At 56.6% G+C, this 9,271-nt stretch overlaps 1 protein-coding gene across 2 annotated transcripts; it reads right to left on the bottom strand.

Annotated features, from left to right (window-relative positions):
- Window positions 1-333: 333 nt before the first annotated feature.
- Window positions 334-8,416, bottom strand: LOC102046867 (acidic leucine-rich nuclear phosphoprotein 32 family member B). Of its 2 annotated transcripts, none has more exons than XM_055706917.1 (7): window positions 8,260-8,416; window positions 5,831-5,980; window positions 5,205-5,327; window positions 3,948-4,146; window positions 3,538-3,656; window positions 3,045-3,099; window positions 334-2,178 (listed from the first exon to the last, which is right to left on the bottom strand). In XM_055706917.1, exons 1-7 carry the CDS (start codon window positions 8,311-8,313, stop codon window positions 2,090-2,092), a joined length of 789 nt encoding a protein of 262 aa, XP_055562892.1. In that variant the 5' UTR covers window positions 8,314-8,416; the 3' UTR covers window positions 334-2,089. The 2 variants fall into 2 exon arrangements, with proteins under 2 accessions (XP_055562892.1, XP_055562891.1); XM_055706916.1 differs by having other exon boundaries at window positions 3,538-3,659; window positions 8,260-8,415.
- Window positions 8,417-9,271: the final 855 nt, after the last annotated feature.

Here is a 9,271-nt window from a genome sequence, read left to right on the forward strand (position 1 = left end):
ATCTCCTGCAGACACGCGTGCCAGGGCCCTGCACCAGGATGGCCTGTGCCACTCTGGCCCACACCAGAGACCCTGCCCCATCCCCATCCCCACCCCACCAGCAGCCCTGACGTGCCCGAACCAGCCCCACCAGCTGAGCTGCACTTACCAAGTGTCCACCCCGCTGGGGCCGAAAGCAAAGCCAGAACACGCTGGGGGGCACACACCAGTCACCACTCCCAGGAGAGACCCAAGAAAAACTGCCCCAAAACTTCCACCACACGTTCCTGCAGGCTGGCTGCAGCTCGGCCGCTCCTAGAGCACAGGTCAGTGAAGACAACGTTCATTGCAATGGATTTTTAAAAACTGAAGTCTTTATTAAAGTTTTATCCAAATTTTGTAACAAAAGATACAAAAGGGCTGGAGATCCTTATTTCTGGGACTAGTCTGACCAATTAAAACCTGACAGTTACTAGGCTAATATAAAATCCATACAATCTGCTAAAAATGCAGGGAAAAATTAGAAGTAACTGCTGCTCTGAAATTTCTTTCAAAAATTCCTTTAACATTTATAAGTTACTCGGTTTGCATTTTACAGGACTAGTTCTTCTCCGAATGGTTACAGCTACTGTACAATGCAAGAGACGACAGCAAGAACAGAAAAGCAACAGAAACTCGGATGTGCTGCAACACACACCACTCCTCTGCAGGAACCGCCGCGAGTCTCGGGTGCAACAGATTGCCCAGAGCAACCACCGGGAACGCCACAAAGTGCCAGTGCGTCTGCACCCGCGGAGAGCCTCGACAGCAGGAGGAACAGCAGTTTCTCCCACCCCAGCACAGCTCTCCGGCACCCAGCACCGAGGAGTTACCATCCCTTGCACGCCACGGGGCCAGTTCTCCCCAGAAGCTAACGGATGGGCCAGCTGAACACCTCCAGGCAGAGGAAGGGTGGCCAAGGGGTCAGAAACCCTCCGGCGCAGAGCTGCACCGGGCTGAATCCCCCCCCTTCCTCCTTCTGGCCACCGCTGGGTTTGGGGACACACGCAGTACGCCCGCAGAGCATAAACATGAGTGGGAGAAAGCTGGATGTAAAGAGGAGGATGCGTACACCAGGCTAGCGCTGAGGCAACCGTCCAGAGCTGGTACTGGCTAGCAGAAGGACCCTGAGAATATATAGGCTAACACGGTCTCCCGGGGAACGCCGAGTTAGGTGCATCACAGTGATACTGGTTGAACGTGTTCTGTACAGTGCGAAACGGAGTTTGACAGAGGTGCAGTACCCCCTAACCTGCTCTTTCCTATCTCTTCCTAAAGGCAGAGGCTGCTACGGGGTGACGAGAAGCCTCGTCACAGCAAAGACGCTCACAGCCACAAAAGTCAGACTTACTTGGACATCCAAGTGAAAGTTATTAGGTGGCCACTGGGAAAAAAACATTCCAGTTTATAAAATAGGAAAGCAAGCGCAGGGCTACTGCAAGGTGCATCGTCAGAGGTACCAGGTCTTGCAAGCAGCCAACCCCCGCTCCCCAGCACCCCAGGCACCCCACATCCCCAGCACTAAAGTATCTTCAAGCATCTCCAGAGATCACATCACCATTATTTCTGTATCAGAGAGACCTCAGTGATCATTCGCTTTGAGTCCGTTTAGATGAACCAGATTTGCACCCACTGCTCAAGATGGCTCAAGCGTCTTCAGAAAGCTGGTCTGAGGGCATGCAGATAGCAAACACGCCTTCTTGGCTGTCAGGCAGGGTGGCAAGCTGGAGCTCTGGGTCCAGTGTGGCAAGGCTGATTTCAGACACGAAAGATACCCTAGGAGGAAAAATTTTTTTTTTTTTTTTTTTTTTTTTTTTTTGCAAACTGCTGCACAAACCACAGAACGGAGAAAAGCCTTTGGTCATGAGATACTTGTGAGAAAGTGAGCCTTGTATGGAAGATTCCCCTGAATGCCTACAGTATTCTACATCTTAAAAAAATATATTGTGGACGCTGCAGCCATACAAAGGGGGGAGGAGTGGGAGACAGGGATTTACAGTCTCACATAGACACAACGGGGAGGTTAAGACAAGCACAGTCATAGTCTGTAAAACTGATTGGCTCGCTCGGATCAGTCATCCTCATCGTCCTCTTCGTCTTCTGGATCTTCCTCTCCTTCATCCTCTAGATTTCGTTTTCTCTTTTCCCCTCGTGGAAGGTCTGCAAAAAGAGGTGAAGCGTGAAGTTCTGTTCAGTCTTGCGGAACAGCATTTGAACTGTGGCTTCAAGCCGCGTCAGCCACAGCTTGCTGGTGAACAAGCACAGACTAGACTGGCACCATTACAAAGCCGAGATCCACCCTGCCCAGTTTCTCATGGCACCCAGAAAAGCCTAGACTAGCATGAGACATTAACTATTTTCTCTGCCCTCCAAGCATCCCACATTTCAACAGCTGCTTAAAAATGGGCTCTTTTTGTTGAGCACCCCAAAAACATAGCATCTGCAGAATTCAGTCACTTCTAACCAAGCTCATACGAAACCATTCGAAGTCACACCAGCTGCTATATTCTGCCAACATTTACTCAGGTCTTTATAGTTTGTTATAACCAGAGGAGTCTGGACTCAAGTCAAGCAGCTCGGGTCTACCCTCCCCTCTACAGCTGAGAGGAGAGGAACGTGTCTCCAAGAGCATCTTCTCTTGCAGGCTGCTACCATGAGCTTCTGTGACACAAGCCCTGCTCCTGCACGGACTATCGGTTCAAGCTACTTAGACCTGGTTTTCTAAGTAGTCTGCTTCATTAGTATCTGGCACTTACCCAGCTTGGTTGGTATTAGGAGATGCTGAAACCTGTTTCCCCATCACCACTGCGTGACCCTTTGGTTATAACCCTGTGACTATTCAATAGTCAGCTCAGGCATAAGCAACAGCTTCAGCACTGCCGGCAGGCAGAAACACTGCACTTCCCATCAGGGAAAAGCTGCAGGCAACAACAGCACTGCACTGAAGCCTGGGAAGCTCTACAAAAGCTGAGAGTGACTGTTGAGACAGCTTTGCAAGCACTTAAGTTTGTCAGGACTCAACTCACCGTCATCAGCTTCATCTTCTTCATCGTCCTCACCATCTTCCTCCTCATCTTCTTCCTGGAGTCAAAACAAGATTCTTTGTTGCAAGAACCGCAATCCCATGGGCAAGGTGTAATTCTACAGCAACATCTCCCTTCACCTCTGCTCCTGCCCTACTCTAGCCTCAGGACAGCAGATACAAGCTGAGTGGGGAGGAGCCGGCAGTTCCTGAACAGCTTCTCGCACCCCTACGAAGGGGGCTGTACAGCTGTAGCACTTGAAGCCACAGAAGTACCAGGCTGAGCAATAAACAAGTGTGAACTGGCAAACACTTGTGGGCCACGAGTCACAAGGTGTAGGGGAAAAAGGCAGAGCGCAGGGCAGCACGCCTCAGATCTGCCCACAGAGGCGCATCTGTGACACCTGGCCAGATGGGTCACCGGATTAAAGGACAAACGCAGCACCAAACACAGCAACGTGGTGCTGCAGGCTTATACCGATGACAGAAAGCCTCACCTCATCATCTACTCCGTCCTCCTCCTCTTCACCTTCCAGATCATCATCTTCATCTTCTTCATCATCAATGACTTCTTCATCCAAATCATCTTCCTCATCGTCATCATCCTCTTCCTCACCTTCTACCAAAAGGAGAGGCAGGTAAGCGTTACGGTTCCCGAATACTCACTACATGAGCAGGGCAGGAAACCCCACAGAACAAGCACGCACAAGGAGCGCCTGCAACAAGCCCCGTCAGCCTGCAGCAAGTCTCCTTTCTTACAGAGCCTGCCAAAGGAGGGAGCGGGGTTACCCACACAGCTCCTACTGCAGCAGCAAGTTATAATTGTCATTTATTTAGAAGCATGACCACGCAGAAGGGTAAAAGGGGTTGCTCCCCAGGAAGAAAATGAAGAGGAGAAAATCCTCACCTTCCCCGTTCTCATACTCATCCTCCAGTCCATCCCCGTCTGCCTCAGGGTCTGAGTCTGGTGCTTCCTGGTCATCAGCATCAAACCCATCTAGGTAGGTGAGCTGGGGCAGAAGGGTGAACACGCTCTCCCGGTAGTTGATGAGCATTGTCACCTCACAGTTGAAGAGGTCCAGACTATGGAGGTTCGGCAACTTTTTCTGCAAAGATCAAGTCACTAGGTTATTTACAAGCTGACACCGTTTGAAGATCAGGCAGCCATCAGAAGACAGCTGGGTTGCTACCCAGATCTAGTACAGAAGTGTCTTTGCATGCATTATTTGCGCCATGTGCTCCTCACATGGCAAGAAGTTACTGCTCTTGCTAACTGTGGGCAACCATTTCTTTTCAGCTCCTCCGTCCTAGTTTCCCCTCCGCAGAGCCAGCTCCTATGAAACCATTTGCAAACCTTACTCCCTTCTGAACAGGGCAGGCAACAAGCACAGAAAGCCCAGCTCCCCCAGCAGGAAAAAATCACTGAGCCAGGCTCATCCTGCCCAAAACGTCGGGCAAAACACCCAACAGCGCAACACAGGGAGACCCGCAGACTGTGCCCACGTGCCTCTCGGCATGGCCACAGCAGCTCTCCCGCTCAGGCCATCACACTGTGCACCAGGTCAAGCGAAGGAGGAGGAAAACACTTTCAGGCTCTTTCTGGAGGGGATGGAAGGACCAAAGGAAACAGCTAATGAGTGAGGCAAATGCCCCAGACCAGACCTTTCAGCTACAGAGTCAGGATTACAAGGCAAGAGCCTTCTTTGGGGCAGTTCAGATGCAACGGGAACCCCCTGCAATGCATGCTGTGACAGCAACCAGGGCGAGAGAGTCCCAACCAGCACAACAGCGCCTTTGGACTGACATGATGGACACCCTCACTGGTGTCCAAGCAACTCATCTCCATGACACCCCAGGTGCCACCTACCTCAAACTGCATCCGACCCATTAACGGTCCTTTCTCAGATGGACACTGAGCACTGCATCCACAGTTTTACTCATCCAGCCCAATTTCATGCTTCTTTTAGCAACTGGCTGCTGGTTTTCCAGACAGAGGAGCCAATAACTATTAGCCCAGCCTCAAATTGGACCCACTCATCTGTTCCCATCAGAACCACGAAGTGCTGTTGGAACAGTTACCAAGACGTTGGACTTCTGCTGCACAGACACACTCCCCAAAGGAAACAACGTCATCCCTTAGACTCCAGCACAGCCTTCCACTCACCAAGGGCTCCAGGGTATTGATGTCTTTGATCTTGTTGCCGCTTAGATGCAAGTGTGTCAGGTTAGGAGTTCTCTCTGCTAGAACTTCAAGGCCACCAGAAATCCTGTTATCACTCAGCTCCAGCTGCCAGGAGGGAATATCACACGGTCACAATGCGTTTCAGCTCACGACATGGGGAATAAAACTGCCCAGAGAACCGGAATACAACAAGCACCCACATTCCAGACCCTGTTCGTTAGACCACACCATACAGCAGCAGTTCCAAGTTTTCACTTGAAACCCCCTTCCCATGGTAATGCAGCACTCCCAGCCATCTCTGTACTGCAGGACACAGGGGTACATGCTCTAAAATCCAAAATATTTACGATGTTACTGCAGCTTCTGACAGTAGCACAACAGCAAAAGCAAGAGAGAAAGGACAATGAACATACAATAAGCTCAAAAGCATTTTGTTGCTTGCTAAAAAACAACCTCTCTCACTTGCTCAGATTGTTGGCTACAGAGGAAAAAACAAAATCAAATGGCCTTTTTATGGCAAATACAATAAAAACAAATGTCACAAGGGACAGGGCAGCAGAAGGCTCAGAGCAAGGACTGCTGGAGATGGGACCACAGGTCTGACTCACCTTCCGAAGTTTGTTGAGTTTGGGGAGATTGGAGACAGACAGCAAGTTGATGTTGATCATGCTGAGGAACTCCAGGTTCTCGAAATCTGAAGAGAGACCAACAATCTTCCCATCGTCTGAACGGCAGTTATCAAGAACCAGCTCCTTCACCTGCCAACAAGGACACCCAGCAGTTGTCATCACACCCAACTAAGTCTCACCTCGAGTCCATCAAGCTGACATCAGGCAGAGCGACTGACACTTCAAAGCAGCAGGTGTGTCTGAAGGTCCTCCTTACTCACACAAAGGGACACGCAAGATCTTAAAGCCAAGTAACTTTTGTGAGGGCACAAGGTGAGAATCCCTCATGGCGGTTAAGATTTCACCCTTTAAGCACGAGCCATGCAATGTGCGACCGCTGCACCAGCCCACCCCCTGTGGCTCCAACCAAGGTCCACCTTCTCCACTGAGATGCATCAAGAGGTCAAACCATGAGGTTGCATCAAAATGTTTCATGCACAAGGCATCAAAAAGCTTTCAGTCACGCTTCAGGCTTCACTAACAAGAGACTGAACAAGGTCATCTGGTTTTGTCCTGTTCAACTTTTCCCCCCTCGCCACCAGGGTGCTGGAAAACCTGCCTCCAGAGGATTCGTTTCCCTGTGACAGCCTCCATGCAGAGGTGACACATCTGCCTAGGCAGGTCTCTTAAGCAGATGAGAGCCTCAGGCTCCTCCTGATTCAGGACCACTGATGGCATCTAGTATTTCGCCCAGCACACACTACACGCACAGAAGCCATCGCTACCTGGTAATTCAGCACAGAAATCAACCCCTCTGTGGCATCAGGACCACAAAGCACCAGCACAGAACTGCTCCCCGTTAAACATCTGGAGAGTGAATGTACCTGGCATCCTCCTCTCCCCCAAAGCGCAGGGAGTACTCAAGCCCCAGCTCTCACAGGCCACTTCCAAAACTTGCTTTTACCCCGCACATTCTTCACAGCAAGATGCAAAAATCAGCCTTGGCCAGAAGGCTTGTGATGCTCTCCAAATTCCTCCTTCGCAGCACTCCCGTTTTACCTCTCTCGCTCAGATCAGCCAACTATTAGGAAGTCGTTCTAAAATCACTTCGCCTTACTGGCAGCAGAGTTTCAGGGCTGCCATGCTGTCTTTGCAGCACAAGCTCCGAACGAGTTAACGCTTAAAACTCCAGAAGCGGCATCGCTGGTCAGAGCTCTGAGTTGAGCAGCAAACAGGCTGGGCCAGGAGTTCCGTGGCCGAGCTCGCTTTGCTCTCAGCGCCCCAGACAAGCCTCCAGCTGAACCGACCACGGCAGGCGTAAAGGTGGCCGGGGCCGGCGCTCCGCCGCGGTGGGCACAGAGGCCAGAACGGTGCCAGGTTATGAACCGACCTGGCTGAGGCAGCCCGAAGCTGGAGCAGATCCCTGCCCCGGCTCCAGCAGGACGAGCAGCCGGGACAGCGTCTCGCAGCCGCCGTTGGTCCCGGGGCACAGGGCCGTGACCCGACTCGCTCCAGGTCCTGGTGTCAAACCAAGTCCTCGGGGGGACCCCTGGGCTCCTCGGGGCGTTCTCAGCCTGCAACCCCCTTGGCCGTCCACGAAGCACCTTTGATCTCTACCAAAAGCTCCTCTCACAACCCATTTTTCCTAAGGCCCGGCGCTGCCACGCCACAGCGGCCTGTCCCCGAAGCGAGTGACAGCCGCCAGCCGCCTCCCTGCAGGGCGGCCCAGGTAAGGGCCGAGCCGGGCCGAGGGCCGCGGCGCAGCGCCCGGGGAAGGTGCGAAGCCCCCGGCCCGGCCTAGGGCTGCGCTGAGGGGAGCGGGCGGCTGAGGCGGCCCCGGGGGGCTCGGCGCCCCCGCGGCCCGGCACCCAGCTCCGGCCCGGGAGGCCCCGCTCGGGCCGCGCACCGGCGCTGACAGGCGGCCCCTGGAGCGAGCGCCGGGCCTGGCCAGGCCCCAGCGGGGAGCCCGAGCCCCGGCGGGGCGGGCCGGGGCAGGCCCAGGCGGCCGCTAACATGGCCGAGCCGCCATGGCTCCGCGGGGCCGCACCGGCCAGGCCAGGCGGCTCCGGCGCGGCGGGAACCGGCACGGCGCGGCCCGGCCCAGCCCGGCCGCCCTCCCCCCCCACCGCCCCCCGCTGCGGGACCGGACGGGCCGCGACCGGTCGCCGCCGCCTCGGGCCGGGCCCCGCCGCGCACGTGCGCGCCGCCATGCCGGGGAGGGGGGGTACGGGAGGGGGAGGGGGGGTACGGGAGGGGGTGGGGGGGTGTCCCCGCCGCCGCGCGCCGCACCCCGCCCACCCCAAACCCTCCCCCTCACCGTGCAGGACCCCCCCGCCCGCGGGGCCGCCCCCCCCCCCTTCCCGTTGACCCCCCGCAGCACGTGCCGGCCCGGTCCCCCGCCCGCGCCACGCGCTCCCCGGCAGCGTTACCTCGCTCGGTTTCTTGTTGCGCAGCTCCAGCGTCAGCCGCTTCTTCATCTCCATCCTCCCGCCGCCCCGAGCCCCCGAGCCCGCCGCGCCGCCCCGAGCTCCCCGCGCCGCGCCGCTCCCGCCGCCCCGCCCCGCGCCCGCCGCCTCCCGCCCGCGCCCGCGCGCGCCGCCGCCGCCCGCGCCCGGGAAGGCGCCAACGGCAACAAAGGCGGCGCGCGCCGCGCCCCCTGCCGGCAGCGCCCAGCCACGCGCACACAGCGCCCCCGCCCGGCAGCGCCCCCCGCCGGCCCCGCGCCGCCCCGGTAAGGCCCCGCCCCGGGACACCGGTCCCGGTCCCGGTCCTGAGCGCCGGGTTCCCGCCCCCAGCGCCGCGGGTCCCTTCCCGGGCGCCACGTTCCCGTCCCGGCATGACTGTCCCGGCACCACGTTCCCATTCCCAGACACCCCTGGCACCACATCCCCACCGCCAGCCCCACATTCCCACCTCCAGCGCCATGTTCCTATCACCAGCCCCACATTCCCACCTCCAGCCCCACATTCCCATCCCCAGCACCACGTTCCCATCCCCAGCACCACGTTCCCATCCTCAGCACCATGTTCCCAGCCCCAGCCCCGCATTCCCACCCCCAGCCCCACGTTCCCATCCACATGCCAGGCTCCTTGTGCCGCTGCTGAGGCTTCTCCTGCCCACCGTGCTGCTGTTGCCATCGGGGTGCTGGGCGCACTCAGGGTGACCAGGAGAGCCGTGGGAAGCCCCGGCGCTGTGAAGGCTGCCCTGGTGCTTTTCCCTCCCCTCGTCTTCCGGGCAGGGCTGCGCTCCAGGTGCAGAGCTGGGGAGCTGGGAATGTTGCTGCCATGTGCCGGGCCAGGCGAGGGTAAGCAGGGCATCCACAGCCTGCCAGGATCACGGCTGCAGGCACGCTGGGCCCCAGCGGTGATATCGGCCCCAGCAGTGACATCAGCCCCAGTGGTGACATCGGCCCCAGGGGTGCCATCAGCCCCAGTAGTGACC

This window comes from Falco cherrug, chromosome 4, assembly GCF_023634085.1.
Source record: "Falco cherrug isolate bFalChe1 chromosome 4, bFalChe1.pri, whole genome shotgun sequence".
Classification (NCBI taxonomy): domain Eukaryota; kingdom Metazoa; phylum Chordata; class Aves; order Falconiformes; family Falconidae; genus Falco; species Falco cherrug.

Excerpts from the sequence above, each read along its gene's own strand:
- LOC102046867 (XM_055706916.1), bottom strand. The coding sequence starts at position 8,313 with ATGGAGATGAAGAAGCGGCTGACGCTGGAGCTGCGCAACAAGAAACCG. Across the intron at positions 5,328-5,830 it reads AACTCAACAAACTTCGGAAG|CTGGAGCTGAGTGATAACAG; the intron begins GTGAGTCAGACC and ends CCCTCCTGGCAG. Across the intron at positions 3,100-3,537 it reads AGGACGGAGTAGATGATGAG|GAAGAAGATGAGGAGGAAGA; the intron begins GTGAGGCTTTCT and ends TTTTGACTCCAG.